The sequence below is a fragment of the Mercurialis annua genome, linkage group LG1-X (genome assembly GCF_937616625.2).
Source record: "Mercurialis annua linkage group LG1-X, ddMerAnnu1.2, whole genome shotgun sequence".
Classification (NCBI taxonomy): domain Eukaryota; kingdom Viridiplantae; phylum Streptophyta; class Magnoliopsida; order Malpighiales; family Euphorbiaceae; genus Mercurialis; species Mercurialis annua.
Genome location: NC_065570.1, coordinates 61,463,651 through 61,488,509, shown reverse-complemented (window position 1 = coordinate 61,488,509; position 24,859 = coordinate 61,463,651). Strand labels below are relative to the sequence as shown.

The 24,859-nt window shown below is 35.0% G+C and overlaps 2 protein-coding genes and 1 pseudogene across 16 annotated transcripts; all 3 read left to right on the top strand.

Annotated features, from left to right (window-relative positions):
* The first annotated feature begins 1,473 nt into the window (after positions 1-1,473).
* On the top strand, positions 1,474-5,788 carry LOC126674294 (probable ubiquitin conjugation factor E4; annotated as a pseudogene).
* Positions 5,720-16,922, top strand: LOC126687005 (E3 ubiquitin-protein ligase KEG-like). Of its 15 annotated transcripts, none has more exons than XR_008789824.1 (16): positions 8,648-9,323; positions 9,433-9,550; positions 9,626-9,742; positions 9,883-10,103; positions 10,189-10,329; positions 10,474-10,602; positions 10,691-11,314; positions 11,393-11,549; positions 13,049-13,177; positions 13,280-13,659; positions 14,106-14,210; positions 14,330-14,381; positions 14,664-14,781; positions 14,856-14,952; positions 15,096-15,167; positions 15,325-16,922. XR_008789824.1 is itself a non-coding variant. In XM_050381368.2 (6 exons), exons 2-6 carry the CDS (start codon positions 7,327-7,329, stop codon positions 16,552-16,554), a joined length of 681 nt encoding a protein of 226 aa, XP_050237325.1. In that variant the 5' UTR covers positions 6,685-6,878; positions 7,131-7,326; the 3' UTR covers positions 16,555-16,922. The 15 variants fall into 15 exon arrangements, 1 of the variants encoding a protein (XP_050237325.1); XR_008789827.1 differs by having other exon boundaries at positions 14,106-14,216; XR_008789826.1 differs by having other exon boundaries at positions 14,106-14,233.
* Positions 16,923-20,029: 3,107 nt separating this feature from the next.
* LOC126686952 (uncharacterized) lies at positions 20,030-24,858 on the top strand. Its single transcript, XM_050381270.2, has 6 exons — positions 20,030-20,369; positions 20,596-20,807; positions 21,922-22,239; positions 22,350-22,424; positions 22,949-23,023; positions 24,074-24,858. Exons 1-6 carry the CDS (start codon positions 20,177-20,179, stop codon positions 24,629-24,631), a joined length of 1,431 nt encoding a protein of 476 aa, XP_050237227.1. The 5' UTR covers positions 20,030-20,176; the 3' UTR covers positions 24,632-24,858.
* Position 24,859: the final 1 nt, after the last annotated feature.

Sequence of the window (24,859 nt, the reverse complement as noted above, 5' to 3'; positions counted from 1 at the left end):
GCACACAGATTGGCACTCCTAGGAAAAGGACGCATATTCAGGGCCGTTGCCCTTAAAGGTTTGAAGGACTGTATTCAGTGTTTGACAGATGCAATTTCAACAATTGTGAGTTATTTACTCCTGCATGTTTTTTTCCCCCTCCAATCTTTTGCTTGTTAAACATTTGGTAGCAATGCTTTTGCTCTTGACAGGGTTGGTATGTGACTTATTTGAGATAGACACTGAAACAGAATGGTGGAGAGCATGTTGACGGAACTCCAAGTTCTCATCACTTAGCTGTGGGACATTGCTTGTGTGCTTTATGTATCCAGGAAGCTGACCCAAATTCAAAGGTGTTAATCATAGAAAGGCTAGTCCCAGTATTTTACTTTCTAATGCATAAAATTTATGCATTTAAACATAGTTAATATGTTTATGCCAGAATGAACATTATGTTGTGTTTTTTTTTCTAAGTTGTCTTATGTTTCTTGCTCCAAGCAGCAAATCCTTCAAGATATCAAAGTTGCTACAACTCTATGATTGAGTATTCCAAGCTCAGATTCTGGTCATGAATCATCTGACAGTAGACTAGTTTTACCGTATAATATAGCTGATTTATTAGCATTGAAGGTAACTTCACGATCTCATCATTTGTTTGTGGTGATCATTTGTTACACCTTCTGAGTCTGAGCTTATTATCCTTATTACTTTATCTATTCAGGTTTAGCAATCCCACCATCTTTACATGAACGTGCTAGAGTCATGATCCTCCCCATCTGTTATACGGGGACTTGCAAGATCTTAGTTCCTTTTGTTATCTTTTTAATGGACATAGTTATGGATGATAGTTATGAATTAAAGAACAGTTCATTTTTCCTTGCAGGTTGAAAGTGCTGGGCGTTTCCCTATTTTAGTTAGTTCATGGACTCTTACAAAGGATCAACTTTTGCAAGGGAGAGACATGGAAAGATGGAGAAAAAGGGAACGAGAAAAGGAGAGACTTATCAAGGAGAAGGAAAAGCGTAGATATAACAAGAACCTAGAAAGGTAGCCAAGAAGATGTGGTGCTATGGAAGTCTCAGGATCTTTGTGGACAACTACGGCAGCAGGTTTCCAAAGATAATGAGAGACGGTCCATATGGAGCTCTAGCACAGGACTGCAAGAAGTATGATGTGGTGCTGGTGGTGGGACTTGGACCCATGATCAGCATCGTGAAATTTCAGTCAACTGGCTACTGCTACTGTTATTGAGGTAGAGCTTTTCTTCTTTTTCTTTCCTAGAATGAAATTTTAGTCAATTACCTAAACATTTGTAATTGATATTAAAATTTAGGTTCCTTTTTCGGCTATTTTAGCTATTCTTTTGTAATGGATATTAAAATGAATCATGTTTCTGTTTAAGGGAAATTTAAACTTGAAACTGAAAAATGCTTTGTGATATTTACCAGACGGCAGGATTCATCAATTGGATTCAGTTGAGCTGTTCGTGCTAACATGAGAGCAGGTTTAGCAATCAAATCATCTTTACTTGAACGTGTAAGAGTCAAGATCCTCCCTTTTAGTTATATGGGTTACTTGCAACATTTTAATTCTTTTAGTTCTCTTTTTAATGGACATTTGTTTTTCCTTGCAGCAAATTCAATCCTCCTGCGTAGAAAAGGAGAAGCCTCCACCTCGACATCCACAAGTGCAACTGGTTTTGAAGGAAGTGAATGGAGCTTCAGATGACAAGGGTTCTGTTGACGACCAATTTGTGTTCTTGTTTCAATTTCATATATTTGTCTGTTGCTATTAATTATCTATGACTCTTCTTGCAGGTTGGGTAAGTCCAGGGTTTTGAATAATTTGTTTGATGTGGACCAAGGTGAGGATGATACTGATGTATGGGCAATAGACTGGGTGCGGAAGATGAGAAGGAAGCCAACGGGATGCTGAGCTTTAGATTGCCCATTTCAAATGCATTGTAAGTTCTCTATTTGATGTCTAGTGGTGTCATTTCAATTTCAATATTTTTTTTCGCTTGGTGTATTCCATCAAGTTGAAGTTCTCTTTCTCCCATTTGCCTAGCCTCTGCCACTGCCTGCCTTGCATGCATGGGATGATACGTTTAGGGTTTAACATATTGAATTCTCTTAACGCCATTGGCTGGACAATACTAAAATTAGGAATGCCTTTTAGTTGCTTAAATAATTGAAATTAATAGTGTTATTTTAACATGCTGTTTTTAGTTAATTCCGATATCGTATTTTTATGAATTCTAAATATTGAGTGGAACTGAAAATCAGGGCCAAAATATGTTCAGCTGGACAGCATTGATCTGGAGGTTTTTTAGGATAACCCTAGTCATTTACATCGGTTTGTATCTGAAGGGGATGTTAATGGCGATAGGTTAGTTTGCTTGAAGAAATTTGAGGATTCTATCTTACATTCTGTATTGTGTTTCCTCTCCTTTTCTGTTTCCATCTTAATTATTTATGCAGGGATCTGCTTGCAAAGGCTGCATCAGGAAATGGCGGTGGTTTAGTGTCTATGCTGTTAGAAGCTCAGAACACCGATGGACAAACGGCTCTTCACCTGGCTTGTAGATGTGGTAGTACATAACTTGTTGGCGTTATATTGGAATACAGACAGACAGATGTCGGTGGTTTATATAAAGATGGCGATCCCCCTCTTGTATTTGCTTTAGCTGCTGGATCCGCAGAATGTGTCAGTGTTCTTATCATGAGAGGGGCAAATGTTAGGTCTAAGTTAAGAGATGGTTTTGGTCCTTCAGTTGCCCACATTTGGAGCTAAGGTGATTGATCGCTTAATGTAGTTTATTCAGTTCTATTACATGTTATCATCGATCCTCTTTCTCTCTAGATTGATAGTTTTTCTCAATTTCCAATCTAAATAGGGAGTTGACAGCTTTACATGCATCATTAAAAGAAGTTACGGAGTGGATAAATAAAGGCAATCTTGGGAGAACATATGCTTCTGCGGAATCCAGTGATGGTTCCAATCCCAAGAAGCCACCAGTTCTGGTAGTGGCACTAATAAGCTTACATCAAGTAGCAATCAAAAGGCAAAGTACACTTTTATTTGTGAATGCTTCTTTATGACTGCAAGGGTGCTGGATTTGGATCTGTTGAAAGCATTTTAGACTTCAAGCATCTTGTTCAGGTGATTTCAACATCATTTTATAAATAAGTAAATAAATGCCACATTTATGCACTGAACTTATCCTATATTTTATATCATTTTTCTTCTCACTATGTGTATTAGTGCTAAGATGAATGACTTTTGACTAATAAAAATTATGACAGGACATATCAAGGTGTGAAGATTCTCTATCGACGTTAAAATCCATGCAAGAGCAGTCCCCTTCTCCACAAATGCATGTTAATATTGCTCGCCTTGAGAAAGATCTAGAGCTGTATTCACAGGAAAAGCTTTGCTATGAAGCTTAGATATTAAGGGTACATAATCTCCTCCTTATTTGCCTCTCCATTATTGGCTTTTGCAGCTGTATAAATTCATAAAGCTCTGATGCAAATCCCTTTCTCAATAGAGCTGTATTCACAGGAAAAGCTTTGCTATGAAGCTTAGATATTAAGGGTACATAATCTCCTCCTTATTTGCCTCTCCATTATTGGCTTTTGCAGCTGTATAAATTCATAAAGCTCTGATGCAAATCCCTTTCTCAATAGAGCTGTATTCACAGGAAAAGCTTTGCTATGAAGCTTAGATATTAAGGGTACATAATCTCCTCCTTATTTGCCTCTCCATTATTGGCTTTTGCAGCTGTATAAATTCATAAAGCTCTGATGCAAATCCCTTTCTCAATCTCCATAATTGAGAAGCTATGCAGCTAAATGAATTTGACTAACAGGTTTAGGAGGATCTAGGTAACTTTCTTTTTGATTCTGTTGGTCTTTTCAAAAGGATGAATCATTTATGCAACGTCCACTTTCTTTCTTCCGGTTAATGGTGGTTTGGTTGGTTGGTGGCTTTAAAATGCCTCTGCCATCAACATGCCCTATGGAATTTGCATGCATGCCAGAACATTTTGTAGAAGATGCCATGGAATTGCTCATATTTGCTTCCCGGATTCCAAAATCTTTGGATGGGGTCTTGGTCGTAGGTATTCTGTCGCTTTATTCTCAAATTAGGCATTTACTTTCTTTGCGAGCAGCTTTATACCATAGATATGGTTTTGAATTTTTTTTTTGCTCCTATAATCATTGCTTGGCAGGATGATTTTATGAGCGTTATTGTCATGTTCATGGGAAGTCCAACATATATTAGAAACCCTTATCTAAGAGCAAAGATGGTTGAAGTATTGAACTGATGGATGCCACGTTGAAGATAATTAATATCTTCTGGCTCATATAAATATATTTTCGCAAAAGTTCAAGTCAATTTGGAAAATTTGGAAACAAACGGTTCATCTGCTACGTCTACTTTATTTGAAGGGCATCAATTGTTCCTTGAGTATGTTGTGAGGAAGCTCTTGAAGCTGTTGACATTGAATTCACAGGTTCTCACACCCAGGTAATGTTTAAAGTATACGGTTATTGGGAGATGATTTTCTCTAAGACTGAGTTAAATGTGTAAGGGGGTCTGTTAATACCGTTTCTTTCCCCAATGATATGTTTGATAAGCATTCATTCTAGACTGAGTTAAATTTGTGTTTTTATTTTTACTTTTTGAAATTGAAAATATAGATTGGAGAAGTAGACACTTGAAATAATGATATCTCCTGTTACGGTCTTTTTTTCTTGAACATCAATTATTGCACCTCTGTGATGTCTCTTCTCACCAATGCCAGTATATGAGATAAACCTTTATTGCATTGAAGGTCATTCAAGGTTTTGAATATTTGGGTAGCCATTGTAATCCATTTTTTTAGATGTCATGCTTAGTTTTTGGACATCCAGACCTTGGCTTTATTACCTGGTTCTGTCCTGCTCTTGTGAACTAGAGTCCGGAAGCTGTCATAATGAGACTGATTGTTGTTTTAGCTCCTATGTGCATCATGATTTTCCTGTTTCATGTTTCGTTTGTTTCCTGATCACCTATTGCCTTGACCCATCTTTCAGCATCAAATATTCAAAGTTTTTGGGTTTGTTTTGGGTTTTAATCATTATGTTTTATCTTTTGCAGTTTTATGACAAGTTCAACATCAGGCATAATATTGCTGAACTTCTCAAGTACTTATGGAAGGTCCCGAGTCATCGAAATGCTTGGAGACAGGTAGGGAAACAACTGTATTTGCTCTGATTATCAACTTCATAATCAACTTCGTCAACTAAAACATATGCTCTTCCTCTCTCTTATGCTAATTTTATGTCATTCAGATTGCTAGAGAAGAAAAGGGTTTTTATCTTAATCTCTTAAACTTCTTGATCATTGATAGGATCTATCTTCTTGACGAGAGTTTGAACAAAATTCTTGAACTAAAAGAACCGGAAGCTGAGATGTCAAATACTGCAGAATGGGAAAGAAGACCAGCTCAAGAAAGGCAAGAGCGAACCCGACTTTTCCACTCCCAAGAAAATGTTAGTATTATGTTTTCTCGCTCATTTATATACCTGCATGCATAAATTTTAAAAATTCAAGCACTTAACAAGGTTGATAAATTTCTGAGTGTTTCCAGATCATCCGGATTGACATGAAGTTGGCAAATGAAGGTGTAAGCATGTTAGCATTTACATTATAACAAATTACAGTACCTTTCCTACTCCCAGAGATGGTAAAAAAATTCTGCTTGCTTGTGTATGCTATTATTTCAGAAGTTGAAATATTGAACAATATTTTCTTTTTTTGAGTTTTCTGAATGTGTATATTTCCTCTTTTACAGGTTGATAAGTGTGGCCAGCATGCAAATTAATGTCCTTTTCTTTGACATCACCTTGAAAAACATTACATACTTATGTTGATTGATACGTTTATGTTTAAAAGCCATCTTTTTGTTTGCTTACTCTATTTCAGGCTTCAAAGCATTAAAATTGTCTTGCAGAGCATCCTGGACTTATGCTGTCCTTCTTTGTCAAATCTATATGAACCAGTCCAATGGGTTAAGTGTGGTGATCTTTTACAAGACATTATTTTAGATTTTGTTTGGGAGACATGTACACGCACTGCTTTTGTTTTGGATGTTGTCTACCAATGTGGCAGTCCCAAAATAAACAAGATAATTGTAAATGGTCTTGAAAATTGGTATGTTGTTGAAGATATATTGAAAAAGCTGCCGGGTCCTATGCCTTTGGTGAAGCAATCGGTGAAGGTAGCACTTACCTTCAACCATAGTAATTAATTTTCCTTGTTTGGTTGTCTGATTATTTTATAATTTCTAGGTACAATGCAAACTTCGTAAGCACTTGGAGGTGGATGATAAAGCTTCAACCTTGTATTATTTGTTGTCATTTTTGGGGAAATTGTCAAAGAGGTCAACTGGCAAAATTTTACAGCAGGTTGGTCCTTCATGCTGCTTTTCTTATATGGATTTATTTCTTCATTAACTTTAAATTTTGCACCATTTCTTTTATACTTGTTACTATGGATTTTCTCTTCCTTATTTTTTCCTTACATTCCATATATTTATTTATGTAGGAGCTCCTTGCATATGAAGAATTACATGATATGTACCTAGAATTGTTAGAGAATGCAACTTGGAATAATAGATATTCTCTTGCAAGATGTGTATACCATACAAATTAGCCCTACACAGAGATTGACACTTCTACTAAGAAAAGGACGCGTATTGAGGGACTTTGGCCTTAAAGGTTTGAAGGACTGTATTCGGTGTTTGACAGATGCAATTTCAACAATTGTGAGTTATTTACACAGCATTGGGATCAGCTCCAAACAGTGGACTAGTCTTGACGTATAATATTGCTGATTTATTAGCAGTGAAGGTAACTTCATGATCTCCTTATTTGTTTGTGGTTATCATTTTTTACGCCTTCTGCGTCTGAGCTTATTGTCCTTATTACTTTATTAATTCAGTTTTGCAATCGCATCATCTTTTCATGAACGTGCACGAGTCAAGATCTTCCCTTTTAGTTATACGGGGATTTGCAAGATCTTAGTTCCTTTTGTTCTCTTTTTAGTGGGCATAGTTATGGATAATAGTTATAAATTAAAGAACAATTCATTTTTCCTTGCAGGTTGAAACTGCTGGATGTTTCCCTATTTTAGTTAGTTCGTGGACTCTTACAAAGGATCAGCTTTTACAAAGGAGAGAGATAGAAAGACAGAGAAAAGGTCAACAAGACAAGAGCGGGAACGAGAAAAGGAGACTTATCAAGGAGAAGAGAAATGGTTGTGGTTCAGTGTCTATCCTTTTAGAAGTTGAGAACACCGATGGACAAACGGCTCTTCACCTGGCTTGTATACGTGGTAGTGCATAACCCATTTGGGTTATATTGGAAATACGGACAGGCAGATGTTGATGGTTTAGATAAAGATGGCGATCCCCCTCTGGTATTTGCTTTAGTTGTTGGATCTGCAGAATGTGTTCGTGCTCTTATCATGAGAGGGGCAAATGTTAGGTCTAAGTTAAGAGATGGTTTTGGTCCTTCAGTTCCTCAAGTTTGGGCCTATTATGGACAACCTGATTGTATGCGCGTGAGCATCAGCTTATTAGTTATCACTAATTAAATATATACTTCAGTTTCTTTATGAATTTTGGTTTTTTCTGACAGGAGCTACTACTGGCTGGAGCTGATCCCAATGCTGTGGACGATGAAGGTGAATCTGTCCTGCATAGAGCTCTCGCCAAGAAATATACCAATTGCGCTCTTGCTATTTTGGAAAATGGAGGCTGTAGGTAAATGGCATTCCGAAATTCAAAAAATTTGACGTGAGAATTAATTCTTTTTTATTTTCTTTCGTATTAATATTGTAAGTTCTAACTTAAGGGGGGAAAGAATCATGTCGACTATGAAAGATTTCTTATTCCTGCTTCTCTGTGTATTAGGTGGTTGTTTGGGGAGGTTTCTAGGAGACGGTGCATTTGATTCTATTCACTTTTTGATTTTGGAAATGGAAATTATGACAATTCTCCGTTGGATATAATTTTCCCCTTTCCTTGCTTCTCACATTGTTATTTTAGGGTTATTTGTCAGTTCTTACTATAATAAAGTGAATATCCAAAGTTGTCTAAGGTTCATGCTAAAGCTTTTACTTTTAGTATTTATCGCGGGGGTATTACGTTCTATTGAATTTTCCTGCTATATGCTATGTTCTATGTTTCTACTGAGTTTTACCTGCAGCTCCTTTTTGCTCATGTTGATTCTCCTAATGCCACAGACCCTTGCACTTGTGCATAGCGACATGGAATGTGGCTGTTGTGAAAAGGTGGTTGGAAATCGCTTTCCCAGAAGAAATTGCTGAGAGAATTGATCTACCAAGTCCAGTTGGAATTGCATTGTGTATGGCAGCTACTGTAAAGAAAGATCACAAAATTGGTAACACAAAAGCCTTGGACCTGTTATGTTCTTTTCTTTTCGGCCTGATGACTTTGCTCATTAACATATTTTTCCTATTTCTCTTAGATGGGAGAGAACTGGTGCCAATACTGCTTGCTGCTGGATTAGATCCTACTGTGCAAAATTCTCAGCTTGGGCGTACAGCTTTGCATACTGTTGCAATGGCTAATGATGTTGATTTGGTCAAGGTAAGCCATATCAGCTTTCTCAATAAAATCTACGAGTTCCGAGTTATTTGTTTATAACAAGTATCTCATGCCCATGCATATTAGTGCAAATGCCAGGAACTTGTAGGTTTTTATTGAGTAATTGTTCTCTTTCTTATTTGATTGAATTATGTATGCTAATCGCTGAGCAGATTATTCTTCAAGCTGGAGTAGATGTGGGACGTTACTTTCTTGCACAAATCCAACTTCAATATGGATTTATTTTACCCTTATAAAAAGGAAGGGAAGGACTTGTTTGTTTCAATCTGTTTCTCTGTGGGTGTGTTTGTATTTCTACATGTTTGTCTGTATGTGTTTCTACATGCTTTGATGTTTTTCTTATGTGGATGTGTTTATGTTTATGTGCTTTATCTATGTGGGTGTGTTTGTATTTCTACATTTTTGTGTGTGGGTGTTCTGTGTTTCTACATGCTTTGATGTATGTGCTATATCTATGTGGGTATGTTTGTGCTTCTATGTGTATGTGTATGTGGGTGTTTTTCTGCTTCTATGTGTTAATGTCTTGGCTTGAAAAGGTTCTTTGTCGACAACTACCGCAGCAGCAGGTATGTTTTGTCTGAAGGTGAGGATGTACGGGCAATAGACTGGGTGCGGAAGATGAGAAGGAAGCCAACAGCTTTGAACTACCCATTTCAAATGCATTGTAAGTTCTCTATTTTATGTCTAGTTGTGTCATTTTAATTTAAATATATTTTTTCGCTTGGTGTCTACAGCAGCTTTATAGAAGTGTGACCCCTTCTGCTTTCAAACAGAGTCAGCGGCAGGAGACCAGTGGACGCCACAATCAATCTTTTTGATAATTGGTCTGTTGTTGAAGGTATATTGAAAAAGTTGTCGGGTCCTATGCCTTTGGTGAATCGATAGGTGAAGGTAGCACTTGAACACACCTTCAACCATCATAATTAATATTCCTTGTTTGTTATCTGATTATTATCTAATTTCTAGGTACAATGCAAACTTCATAAGCACTTGGAGGTGGATGCTAAAGCTTCAACCTTGTATTATTTCTTGTCATTTTCGGGGAAATTGTCAAAGAGGTCAATTGGCAAAATTTTACAGCAGGTTGGTCCTTTATGCTACTTTTTTTATATGGATTTATTTCTTCATTAACTTTAAATTTTGCACCATCTCTTTTATAATTGTTTTTATGGATTTTGCTCTTCCTTCTTTTTTCCTTACACTCCATATATTTATTTATATAGGAGCTCCTTGCATATGAAGATTTACATGTTATGTACCCAAATTGTGCCAGAGAATGCAATTTGAAATAATAGATATTCTCCTGCAAGATGAGTATACCATACAAATTAGCCCTGCACACATACTGGAAGTTCTACTACGAAAAGGACGCGTATTGAGGGCCTTTGGCCTTAAAGGTTTGAAGGACTGTAGTCAGTGTTTGACATATGCAATTTCAGCAATTGTGAGTTATTTACTCCTGCATGTTTCTTTATTCCTCCAATCTTTGCTTGTTAAACATTTGGTAACAATGCTTTTCCTCTTGACAGGGTTGGTATGTGACTTACTTGAGATAGACACTGAAACAGAATGGTGGAGAGCATGTTGACGGAACACCAAGTTCTCATCACTTAGATGTGGGACATTGCTTGCTTGCTTTATGTATCCAGTAAGCTGACCCAAATTCAAAGGTGTTAATCATAGAAGGCTAGTCCCTGTATTTTACGTTTTAATGCATAAAATTTATGCCTTTACTTAGTTAATATGTTTATGCCAGAATTAACATTACGCTGTCTTTTTCTCCTAAGCTGTCTTGTGTTTCTTTCTGCAAGCAGCAAATCCTTCAAGATATCAAAGCTGCTACAACTCTATGGTTGAGTATTCCAAGCTCAAATTTTGGTCGTGAATCATCTGACAGGGGACTAGTTTTACTGTATAATATAGTTGATTTATTAGCAGTTAAGGTAACTTCATGATCTCATTATTTGATTGTGGTTATCATTTTTACGTCTTGAGTCTGAGCTTATTCTCCTTATTACTTCATCTTTTCAGGTTTAGCAATCCCATCATCTTTACATGAATGTGCAAGAGTCAAGATCCTCCCTTTTAGTTATACGAGGACTTGCAAGATCTTAATTCCTTTTGTTCTCTTTTTAGTGGACAGAGTTATGGATGATAGTTCTAAATTAAATAACAATACATTTTTCCTTGCAGGTTGAAAGTTTTGGGCGTTTCCCTATTTTAGTTAGTTACTGGACTCTTACAAAGGATCAACTTTTGTAAGGGAGAGACATAGAAAGAGAGAGAAAAGGGGAACAAGACAAGAGCGGCAACGAGAAAAGGAGAGACTTATCAAGGAGAAGGAGAAATGGCGGTGGTTCAGGGTCTATGCTGTTAGAAGCTCAGAACACCGATGGACAAACGGCTCTTCACCTGGTTTGTAGACGTAGTAGTACAGAACTTATTGGCGTTATATTGGAGTACAGACAGGCAGATGTTGGTGGTTTAGATACAGATGGCGATCCCCCTCTTGTCTTTGCTTTAGCTGCTGAATCTGCAGAATGTGTCCGTGCTCTTATCATGAGAGGGGAAAATGTCAGGTCTAAGTTAAGAGATGGTTTTGGTCTTTCAGTTGCTCACGTTTGTGCCTACCATGGACAACCTGATTGTATGCGCGTAAGTCTTCAGCTTATTAGTTATCCGTAATTAAATATTTACTTCGGTTTCTTTATGAATTTTGGTTTATTCTGACAGGAGCTACTTCTGGTTGGAGCTGATCCCAATGCTGTGGACGATGAAGGTGAAACTGTCCTGCATAGAGCTGTCGCCAAGAAATATACCGATTGCGCTCTTGCTATTTGGAAAATGGAGGCTGTAGGTCAATGGCGTTCCAAAATTCAAAAAATTTGAGGTGAGAACTAATTCTTTTTTATTTCTTTTCGTATTAATATTGTAAGATAACTTAAGGGGGAAAAGAATCATGTCAACTATGAAAGCTTTCTTATTCCTACTTTTCTAGGAGACAGTGCCTTTGATTCTATTAACGTTTTGATTTTGGAAATAGAAAATTGACAATTCTCCGTTGGCTATAATTTTCCCCTTTCCTTGCTTCTCACATTGTTATTTTAGGGTTATTTGTCGGTTCTTACTATAATCAAGTGAATATGCAAAGTTGTTCAAGATTCATGCGAAAGCTTTTAATTTTAGTATTAATTGCGGGGGTATTATGTTCTACTGAATTTTCCTGCTATATGTTATGTTCTACGTTTCTACTGAGTTTTACCTGCAACTCCTTTTTGCTCATGTTGATTCTCCTAATGCCACAGACCCTTGCACTTGTGCATAGCGACATGGAATGTGGCTGTTGTGAAAAGGTGGTTGGAAATCGCTTTCCCATAAGAAATTGCTGAGACAATTGATCTACCAAGTCCAGTTGGAACTGCATTGTGTATGGCAGCTTCTGTAAAGAAAGATCACGAAATTGGTAACACAAAAGCCTTGGACTAGCTAGCAATAACATATAAAAGAATGAACTCATCGACACAAAAGCCTTGAACCTATTATGTTCTTTTCTTTTGGGTCTGATGACTTTGCTCGTAAACATATTTTTCCTTACAGATCTTACTGCGCAAGATGCTCAGCATGAGCATACAACTTTGCATATTGCTGCAATGGCTAATGATGTTGATTTGGTCAAGGTAAGCCATACTATGTTTCTCAATGCAATCTATGAGTTCTGGGTATTTTGTTTATAATAAGTATCTCATGCCCTTGCATATTAATGCAAATGCCACGAACTCGTAGGTTTTTATTGAGTTATTGTTCTCTTTCTTATTTGATTGAATTATGTATGCTAATCACTGAACAGATTATTCTTCAAGCTGGAGTAGATGTGGGACGTTACTTTCTTGCACAAATCCAACTTCAATATGGATTTATTTTACCCTTATAAAAAGGAAGGGAAGGAGTTGTTTATTTCAATCTGTGTTTCTCTATGTGGGTGTGTTTATATTTCTACATGTCTGTCTGTATGTGTTTCTACAAGCTTTGATGTTTTTCTTATGTGGATGTGTTTGTATGTGTTTGTGTTTATGTGCTTTATCTATGTGGGTGTGTTTGTATTTCTACATTCTGTGTGTGGGTGTTCTTGTGTTTCTACATGCTTTGATGTATGTGATTTATCTATGTGGGTATGTTTGTGCTTCTCTGTGTATGTGTATGTCTATGTGGGTGTTTTTGTGCTTCTATGTGTTGGTGTCTTGGCTTGAAAAGGATCTTTGTCGACAACTACCGCAGCAGCAGGTATGCTTTGCGTCTTTTGGGTCTCTTGTAGCAATAAAAACTGTTCCGTTAGCAAACTTCTTTTTGTATTTGTCTGTTGCTATTAATTATTTACGACTCTTCTTGCAGGTTGGGTAAGTCCTTGCAGGTTGGGTAAGTCCAGGGTTTTGTTTGAAGGTGAGGATGTACGGGCAATAGACTGGGTGCGGAAGATGAGAAGGAAGCCAACGGCTTTGAATTACCCATTTTAAATGCATTGTAAGTTCTCTATTTTATGTCTAGATTTCAATATTAATATATATTTTCGCTTGGTGTCTACCGCAGCTTTATAAAAGTGTGACCCCTTCTGCTTTTAAACAGAGTTAGCAGCAGGAGACCAGTGGACAGATAATCAGAAGCATTCTTTTAAACAAAGATTCACACAAAGGTCAATCTTCCAGAGTGCAAGTAGAGAAGCAAAGTTAATCCTCCAGCGTAGAAAAGGAGAAGCGTCCACCTCAACATCCACAAGTGCAACTGGTTTTGAAGGATGTGAATGGAGCTTCAGATGACAAGGGTGCTGTTGACGACTTGCATGTTTTTTCTGGTGAGAAGCTGGAAAAGCGCACAAGAAATAGGGATAGACCTGATCTTGGTGTTTGGACTCCTCCTCGGCGATCAGATGGATCTTATGCAAGTGATGAGTCTTTATCGTCATTTGCATCTCAATCTACACAGTCATTCATTAGCCACTTTCCAAGGTGCACCATTACTTAACATGAATGTTTAATATGATAATGATTGCTAAGTTAATGTTTTTTTATATCTAATGGTTTGAGACATCAATCCTTTAAATTGCATTGGCTAATTGAAATAAGAACCGTATGGTACAACAATACATGATAACAGTTTTTTACACGCAACATTGGGCCTCTAAAATAAGGAAGCACATGTTGCAAATTGTGGTGTAATTTATATTATATTTAAACAGTTTGGTTTGATAGTTTTTCTGCTTATAAATTATTAGGACATCATGGAGATATAAAAGTTGAGTCATTAATTCAAGGAGTGGATGGAACAGCCACTCTTCCTTAGATAATGGTAAATTTGGCTGGTTTTAGATACCACGTCTGCATCTTTTTACTATCTTGATTCATAAATTATCCATATTTCTCAAGTCACAACTTGAGTGCTTCATCTTGTGCAGGATCACATAAACATTTTGGTCGTCGGGGACCATTACATACTGTGAGGGATGCTGTTGGCTTACCTGTTGAGGGGAAGCTTTCAGAGGGAGGTGGAAGTGCTTCTGGTTATGGTTCTCATGAGTTGCTTGTACCTTAAATAATTTGTATTCATATAGATTCGTCATTATATCTTTTCTCAGTTCCCTTGTTTACTAATTTTGTTGAAGGTTTAATGTGTTTGCAGAAGCAAGCGTGGGTTCAAAAGTCGGGAACTGGTTCTTAGGGTTTTTGAGAAGGTAAGCTATTTTAATTTATATTTTATTTATCTTTTACTTCTTTTGCTATCCTTGTTATAAATATGTGTCCTTGGCATATTTATGTATACTACAACTAATAAGGTGTTTTGAGATTTGTAAGAAGTTGTAGTACTTCAGAAGTAGCTCTCCTTTTGCTATATTCTGAAATCTGCAACTTTAAATTAATAATATTAGATGGCAGCGTTATTCTGTACTTGTAGTAGTGTTACAGTATAATGTTTTTGTAGAATTAATTTTTTTTATGAAAAAACCTGTTAACAGATGATCTAGCTAGAGTTCAAGTTTTACATGATCTTAAGAAAGTAATGGAAGGTGGAGCATTTGTTTTGATACTCCAAGATCAAAGTATACTTACAGATGGCGATATTTAATAGTGAAGGTAATTATGTTGAGCATTGCTTGTGCATTTTTCATATATATTTTCCCTAAAATGATAGCATTTTTGTATGACAGACATTTTTGATCTTTTATGACAAAGTTTGAAATGTGAAAAGTAGCAAACAGAAGCGTCGGAAACGAGGCTTATAAGGCTGCCAAGAGCCTTATAGAGGTACAGTTTCAAGTTCAATTGTGTCCTTTTATTGCTAATTAATTATGCGTTTTCATATCTTGTAGAATTGGACATTTAATCTTTTATTATGACTTGTATATTCTATTAGCTGATATGCAATAAACTTTTACTTGATATGCCAGAAAACGGAGTTGGCTTATTCCCAGTTGGATTTTCATTTATAGCTGCACATAGTCTCGAAGAAGGATCAATTGGTACATTTCTTAAATTTTGCTCACATTTGTAGGAACTGTTCATAGTTTAAAGGCGGGGAGAGCAAAAAATGTCATATTTTTAAAGGACAAAGTTCGATATATTAAACCAGCTCCCAAGGGTTTGTCCTTATATTACTCTTACCTATTTGAATTGCAGAGGGAAGTGTCAGAGACAATGAAGCAGAAGATACGAGCAGAGTATGAAACAATCGGTGGAACTCCAGATAAGCCTCTAAAGTCTGATTATTTCTAAATATTATGATTGGAATTTATATTCTGGAAATTCTGATATAGTTTCTTGGAAATTAATGTTTAATTCATGATGATTATTTAAGGATAGTATTGTTTTTGATGTGTATGGTAATGCTGTGAGTTCATTGTATCTTTAGCTGCTTGTCAATAAGCAAATACATCTATGCCAATGTTGTTGATTCATGTGAATTACGTTAACTTTAGTTGTAATGAATTGCAACTTGAACTAATGAGATATCAGGTCAAAGAAAAAAGAACTAATGATAGAATCAGTGTGCTTGTGTTTATGTGCTTTGGTGTTTTTGTATGTGGGTGTGTTTGTGTTTATGTGCTTGGGTGTTTTTGTATGTGGGTGTGTTTGTGTTTATGTGCTTTGGTGTTTTTAAATGTAAGTGTATTTGTGTTTATGTGCTTTGGTGTTTTTCTATGTGGGTGTTTATATGTGTTTTGTGCTTTGGTGTCCTTCTATGTGGGTGTTTTTATGTGTTTTGTGCTTTGGTGTCCTTCTATGTGGGTGTTTTTTTCTTTCTATGTAGGTGTTTTAATGTTACTCTATGTAAGTGTGTTTGTGTTTCTATACTTTGGTGGTTCTCCATGTGGGTGCATTTGTACTTCTTTGCTTAAATGTTTTTCTATGTGGGTGTTTTTATGTTTCTTTCTTTGTTTCTCTATGTGGTTTTGTTTGTGTTTTTTTGTTTCTCTATGTGGATGTTTTTGTGTGTTTAATGTTTCTCTATACAAGTAGTATGTTCGTGTTTCTATGCTTTTGTGGTTCTCCATGTGGGTGCATTTGTGTTTGTGAGCTTAGGTATTTTTCTCTGTCTTTGTGTTTCTTTATTTCTGTGTAGGTGTTTTAATGTTTTTCTTCTCTCTTTTCTCCTTGTCTTGCTATGGTCTTTATTTGTTTGTTGTTCTGGCAACTTGGTTTGTGGTTCATGTTGAGCTTTCAATCCTGAAAAAGCTTAGTGGCGCATTTTGTTGATATTAAATTTGAATTTTTTTTATGAATTATAGCTCAAGGGCGTGAATTACCAATTTTTTAATGTATCTTTCATGATAAGTTGTTTTGGGAATTTTACTTGCTCTTTTCTCCGCATTTATTCATCCTTTGGCTACCTTGCAGATAAACAGCTAATGCTGCATGTTGCTGAGTTGGTGTCTCTGCATCCTGGGCGGACTAAGAAGCAGGACTCTGCATCCATATCAAATTCTGAAGCCACGTCCAGAAAGGGTGGGAAGAAAAAGAGATAATAATTGACTGCTTAGCATACACTTTCCTTGTATTAGACTTATGTCTCGGCGGGTTTAGGTTTATTGAGATTGTCGTCGTCTTTACTTCACATTGAGGCCTCTCGAACTTTTTGAGAACCAGTCACATTGAGGCTTCTCAAACTTTTTTGGTCATATTAGTTGGCTTAAGTATTTGATAGGTGACATGTTTTTATAAATGATGAAATACATATTGAAATCGATAGTGTTAAATGTAAGTTTTTTAAGAGTGTTCTTAAGTGAGTCATGAAGTTTATATTTTTTTTATCTTAGATATTGAAATTATTTTATAGAAATTAAAATTTAACATGTGTGAATTTATTATTGGTGTTTATGTATGGTATATGTGGCTATTTATATGATGTGAATTATCAAAGGCAAAACCCATACTAAGGCCATTGTACTATACCAATTTTGTTCGAGAGGCCCTTACTCTAAAGTTGTTCACGTTCGGACCCCTGTACTTAACAAATCCCAATTATAACACCCTTACGTGGACGGAAAATGGCAAGTGTAATTCACTCTCCGTTAATTAACAGAAAAATATGATGTGGCGTTATTTTCCATGTATTGAGGTCCATGTGGCATTAATTTTTAGGACTTAAATCACACAAAATCACAACTTAACAAAAAAGTGTAAAACCAAATAAATTTGATGGCAAAATTATCATTTTTCCATCATCTTCTTCCATTGACCTGTTTCGCCCAATTCAAAATGACCAACTCTGAGATTTTTTTTTGAATGGAACTCTGAGATTTCAATCCCCGACTATAGGTAAATAAATTTATTCAACTAATTTATTAAACTTAGTACTGGTCTGAGTCAAATTTTGTATATTTTTTCTATCAAGGTTTTTTCCAACGAAATGGAACATAGATTTTTGGAAATTGGACAAGAAAACGAAGAAATCATTGATGAAATTGATCGAACGGCGGCGAGAAAATTAAAGATTTGTTATCATCTCAATCCATTGTAACCTCGAACGGTTGAAGCTGCTTGACTGCCGTGAAATAACGGATACGAGGAGGCGGCGAGAATCTCTGCGGTTTTTTTGACCTGTGGGTTCTCAGACCCGCTTGAAATAGATCTGAAATTTCTTCTTCTGCTAAAATTATTTTGAACAGATTGTGCAAGATCCGAGAGAAAATGATTGAACTTCAAGTTCCATCTTAAGTATTCAAACCTTTGGTAAAATGAGTGAAATTTCATCAAGAGAAACTCCAATTCCATATAGAGCTGGGAATTTATGGAAGATTCAGTATCTGACAATTTGAAATGAAGGTGGCACAGAAGCAACAAATCATTATATAAATTTAACTAGGCAACTTTTTGATTTTATTACTCTATATGTGTCAAAGAATCCAAGAGATTCATACTTCCCTTATTAAGATCTTGATTTCGGTATTAACCACAAAACAGTTACTGGGTTGATGCTAATGATAGTGGAGAAGAAGGATTAAACGCAGCGTTTTATGCAAATTGAAGAAAAGGAAAAAATACTTTAAATGTGCTTCGATTTATGTGTATTTTACACATTGTTTTAGGGATTAAAAGTTAAAAAAAATACACAAATTTTTGTTTTCACACTCTCACATAACGCAAGTGAATTACACTTGCCATTTTCCATCCACGTAAGGGTGTTATAATTGGGTTTTGCCAAGTACAGGGATCCGAACGTGAACAATTTTGGACTAGGGGCCTCTCGAATAAAAATGGTATAGTACAAGGGCCTTAGTATAGGTTTTGCCATTATCAAACTAAAAGAATAGAAGTTTTTAGCCATGTAGACATACATATCATCAGAACTAGCATGAATAGTTGAGATACAAATATAAAGACGGAAGACTGTTGGGATACGTTTTAACTAGGCCTACGGATGAAAAAGCAAACCTCTACGATGTTGTCATTTAAATCACACTTTTTAATTTTTTTAACAATAGCCAAATTGTAAATATTGCAATAATAACCAAATTAATGACTAATTTGTAAACAAAACAAAAAATGAAAATTTGGCTATTATTGCAAAAAAAATGCAATTTGACTATTGTATTATAAAAATTAAAAAGTTTACTTTAAATTAGAACAAATCGTAAAAATTTGGCTTTTTTCGCCACTAACCCTATTTAATATAATTATTAAATATCCGATGTGAATTAATTGGATTCATGACATTTTATTAAAATTATTAATATTAAATATTAAAAAAAAGACTGTCAAGTGTCAATTGTAAAAGTTCATTTTAATCATGACTTTAAAAGTTGTCATATAAAATCATGAACTTCCATTTGTCTTCAAATATATCACCGATTATTTTATGGTATTTTTACCTTTCATTTTTTGTCAAATCTGCCGGATTCCGGTAGCCACGCCAACAAAATTACACCAGAATTTAATTTTGTCATAGATTTTAAAAAAATGAAATTTCATAATTTTATGTGCCAACTTTTTAAAGTCGTGATTAAAATAAAATTTTGTATAAAAATCACAATTTTTTTATGAAATTAACCCTTCAAAATATTAGTAATTAGTTTTGCTTCTTAATTTCAAATTAAGGAAATTATACCATATACCAAAAAAAATGAAAATAATTACAAACTTACATGTTGACTTTTTTTTCATTTACAAAAATCTTAAAAATATTTACAAAAGTATTAAAAAATTAAAAAAAATATCAAACATACGGTGTATACTGTCAGTATAATATCAGTATACTAATAAACTAACATTATATCAACATTATACCAACATTATACATACTGAGATTTTATTAATATTAAATAAAAATTTACTAAAATTGCATCAAATTGTATCCTAATAATTAAATTAATATTATACCAACAGTATACCAAGAGTATACACATCAAAATATACTGCAAATTTTATTATTACACCAACATTACACTACATCGTATACTAAAAATTAAACTAACAATATATTAAAATTATACCAACAATATACAAATTCTCTAGTTCATTACCAATTATATTGAAAATATATATATAAAAAATTATACTTGTTAACAACTAGAAAATATATATAAAATTTTATAATCGATATACCGAAAATATACTGAAATTATACCAATAATAAACCAAATACTATTTTTAAATTATCTGATTTATAATTTTAATATTCCGAAATTATACCATAATTATACCGACATTATACACACTTTTGTAAATAATTTTCATTTTTTAGTAGTTTTGTAATTAATTTTAAACCACTCGTATTTTTGTAATTAAAAAAAATATACATGTATTTTTGTAAATATTTTTAAAATTTTAGATACTTTTGTTATCATCCCTTTAAAATTTGAGTAGAGTCTACTCAGTTGGAAAAAAAAGAAAAAAAAAAGAAAACTGGAGTGGACAACTCCTGGTTACTCTCCCGTTGAGTAAAGTTATGTAGGGTTTTAGCTTAGAGATTTATGTGTTTCTGTTAACTTACATTAAAACAGCAACAAATAACCTAAATTTGAAAATAAAAATGTGGTATCTGTGCGTATTTTACCACAGGTTATTAGATTATAGAAAACCAGAAGTTGAGTCTCTTTCTCAACTTTTTGGTGTTACAGATTCATCCTTAGACTGGAAGCTTCCTCTGCATCACCATCCCGATTCGCCTTTTCACTTTGTCAATCTTCCAAATGAACATATTGCTGCCAACATTGCCGATCGAAGTATTTTTTTTTCTCTCTTTTTTCCTTGATTTAATGTTCAATATGCCAACTTTTGAACTGGGTATTAACTTAATTTGTTTATCTGTACTGGGTATTAGTTTAAGCTGCTTTTTGAATTGCGTTCAGTTTGAATTTGTTAATTATTGAAGTGGGTTTTGATTTGATGGATTGTATGTTTTTTGGGTGTTGGTTATGTGTTTAGTTATTGTTGTTGTGTGTTTGTTAGGTATACTGGTGAAAGGAATGTATGAGATTTGGGGAGAGGGAGGTGACGGCGAGGAACTCAAAGAAGCTATAATGGGATATCCAGATGATAGAAAGTTACCCTATTTGAGCCCTGATTCCACTTTCAGGATTATTGTTGATACCTTTGGGAAAGTACTTAGCTTTGACGAGCAAAATCAGCGGATTAAAGGGCTTGCTTATATTCCTTTCAAGGTGTGTTTTTTATCGTTGTTTTGTGCTTTTAGTTTGAGTTGGATGTTGAGAGTCTTTGGGAAGCTTACGGAAAATGCAAGAGTTTAACTCATTTTGAAAGTATAACTGTAATTGCTGTTATTCAATTCAAATTGTTTCTTTTTCTTTTTCCATAAGAAAATTAAAGTTTTTTTGAAAGAAAATTCAATTGATGGCAAGAAGTGCCTTGATTCTGTCAGGATTCAGTTTAACGTAAATGCATCAAATGTTTGAATGATTCTCTTTAGAGGAAAAACATAAGGTAACTTCACAAGCTTAGGATTTACCAAAGGACTAGAGAGTAGTGTCTTGCTGTTGCATAAAGTTAGTAAACAGATAGGCTAGAATTGGTATCTACTGTCAAATGATTCGCTTCAGAGGATTACAAAGATAATTTCACTAGTATGTATGAAATTCGCCGGAGGACCAGAGAATAGTACCTTGCTGGTGCGCCCTCCCAAACAAAAATAATTAAACATGAACAGCCATCTATCCCTTGAAAGGGTAGAATAATGAGAAGCTATGTATTGGTCCAAGTGATAGCATTTATTTGTGGTTTATTCAGTGAATCACTATCTTCTGACAAAGCAATTAACCTGTTTTTAGTTGCAGTTGTCTGAGGCAGCAACGATTTAGCATTGTCAATTGTAATTTTGTTGCTTTTGATGTGGGCAGTTAGAATTATATTTATTGCAGAATTCTTCGAATAGTGGTTTTCTGTCTAAGACTTTGCATTTTAAACTTCAACATCATTAGTCTTTCTTGTTTCTATAGGCTTTTCTTTTACTTTTACTTTTTTCAAGAAAGTGTTTTTCAATGATTACTTATTTAATTTCTCAGTCTTAGAGCTATTGATTTAAGTGTTACCTTTTCAATTTCATTAACAAAACTAAACAGTTTTGGTACTATATTTCTGCGTTAGTAAGATGAAATGCATGTTAAGGAGAGCATTATTGTTGACTGGGACAGACACAACTTACTCTAAGGCTAATGCACACGATTATATGATACTTGTAGAATTATCATTCTTCGATGAATAGAATGAGCTTGAAAGTTCTTATAGAGTCTCATGGTTCAAATCTAACTACTCTTACAGGGACGGGTTAATTTAAAAAACCCAGAGTACAAGTTCTGGCTCATGGAAACTGATAATTACGGAGTTAATAATGGGTTGCCACCAGTTGCTCAAAGAAGAATTTTCTTTGGCCGCGAAATTGGCGGTGCTGATAGGAAGCTGATACCAACTTACGAGTTAAAAAGCCGCAAATATCTTGGCCCAACAGCCATGGATGCTGAAATGGCTTTCTTAATGGCTAATCAGGGGTTGGTCACACCAGGAAAGCTCATATATGACCCCTTTGTTGGCACTGGAAGCATTCTTGTTGCTGCAGCTCACTTTGGAGCAATTACTATGGTTTTGTACTTCTTTTCACTCTTTTATGCTATTCTCTGGCTAAATTTGAATCTGTTTGGAAATTCATGCAAACTTGTTGCATATTTTGATTACAAATTGTATATGTTCAGGGAGCTGATATCGATATAAGGGTAGTACGTGATGGACGTGGCCCTGATTGTAATGTTTGGAGTAATTTCAAGCAGGTAAATTTTGACATTTGGAACATATTCTCCGTTAATAGGTTTTGCATCTCAGAATTGTCCTTGTGTATGTTATATTGATGAATGAAATTTTCTCTTCCCATAATTTTAGTTGGTCATATTATGTTCTTAGCATATATATATATATATATATATATATATGAATATTTGAAATGTAAAGCTTTCAGATTTTGGATTTTAGTTCAAATTTAAGAAATAAAGATTTAAGATATAGATTAAAAAAAAGAAATTGCTACTTTTCTACCGTAATCGAAATAATATTTGATTTTCACCTTTCTAATACGTATCCGAATATATTCCTCCGCCACTTTCATCAATTATGCATATATTGAATTACCATGCATAGAGCAATTACCCGAAGAAACATGTATGCGCTAAACATTGTAACATATAATTAAAGCAAACACCAATTCTAAATTCTGTTATTTAACCTTTAAATCTAACTACAATCTAAATTTGAAATTGGTATGTAAAACTGCATATGGCTAATTCCAACTAATTTGCAGTATGGATTACCTTCTCCGGTTGGTCTTTTAAGGGCGGACAACAATCTTCCTCCTTGGCGTTCTGGATTAAAAGAGGTAATCTCATGTAAATGTTCTTTTAAAAGTTCTTCCTCTTAAATTTTTTTAGGAAGGCCTTTTTAATTGGATTATCTGCCTAGTGCATGGAGTAACTATTCTGTTTCTTCTTTAAATTACAATCTTAGATCTTCCTTGCGAACAAAGTCTATGTTAAAGTTAAAAGAATGTTTTAGAGTTAATGTTCTATCAATAGGTTTCTTTGGATAGAAGCACATTTATTGACTACAGAAAAAGCAAGAATTATGAGAAGTTGAGATTAGTGCATGTTCTAAATCTTAAATCATTTCTAGCAGAACTAAAGGAAAAAGGTCAAGGTAGTGAATTTTTCCATCTTGTTTTATATAGTAGCCAACGACATGACATTTATGTTAAACACAAAATTCAATGTTTAGCCTGCATACTCCTGTTTTAAGTTAGAGGAAACCAAACTAGGGATTGTTGTCATTTAGTTCTTGACTATTAATGTTACATTGACGAACTGTTCAATGTAATTTCCAAATTGCATTTTTTTTGCCTCAAGTGCATTATAAACCCATGCTAAAGAAAATTCAGGAATATATGCAAATGCCATTTGGATGACTTTTAGATACAAAGTGGGGTTGTGCTCTGTCTGTTGGTAGGATCTTTCTGTGGATGCAACATGCCAACATCAAATGTTAATGGGATGATATTCTGCTTTGGAGGAGCTTTATAAATTAGCTGGCCATTAGTATAGAAACTCTGCAGCTTGCTGGAAGAGGGATATTTGTTTTAAGGAGGATGAGTAGTTTTAGGAGCACCAGAACTTGGTTGTGGAATAAAGAGTATGGTGGTAATAGGTTGTTCATAACAAATATTTTTTAACTTAATTGAACATCCTTATTGGTGTTTTGATGACTTCTCTTTTGGGGTGTGATTTCGCCTGAACTGTTCCCGACAATTTATATTTTGCCCTCTTCCATTTAAAAACAAAAAGCAATTACTTAATGGGCCTATTTGTGGTTTTTTAAGCTTTTCATATGATGAGATAAAGCGGAATTTAAACTTTTTTCTTAATCTTAACAATAGATGTTTGATGCGATCATATGTGACCCTCCTTATGGGGTTCGAGCTGGAGGACGCAAGTCTGGTGGGCGGAAATTGCTGAAGGGAACTGTAGGGCCTTACACTGTTCCTGATGACAAGCGAAGTGGCCACATACCTTCAACCGGTGGGTATTGCTTAGCAGAGTGCATACATGATTTACTTGACCTTGCTGGTAGGATGCTTGTAATGGGGGGCAGGCTTGTCTGCTTTTATCCTGTGTTAAGAGACGATGAGAATGTTGAAGTTCAATTTCCAGAGCACCCATGTCTTAAATTGGTTGCCTCTTCCGAACAGATCCTAAGTTCACGTTATAGTCGTGTATTGCTGACGATGGTGAAGATTAAGCCCTATTCAGATGAAATCGGTGAAGCAGCCAGACTACAGCACTTGGAGTTCAAGGAAAACCATTTGAAGTGGTTAGAAGAAGGTAATCTAGTACATTCTTCTGTTTTCGGTCCTGCTGATCCTCAAATAAATGGAGTTGCTGATTCCAAGTCTTTTAAAGAAGGGAAACAAAAATACAGAGGAAAGTATGTGTAGAGGCAATTTTGTTAGAATGAGGTGAGTAGCCTTTATAGTAGGAAAAAGTAAACTTATTTTACTTGCAACCCATGTATGGTAGAGTTGGGCAGGCAGTTAAATACGGAATTATTGAATCGTAGGACGTATCGAGTTTTCTTAATGTTTTCTTGAGGATAATGTAATTTGATAGTGTAAGATGCTATACTTTCATTCTCATCTTGTTGATAAATGGGGGTTCATACGAAT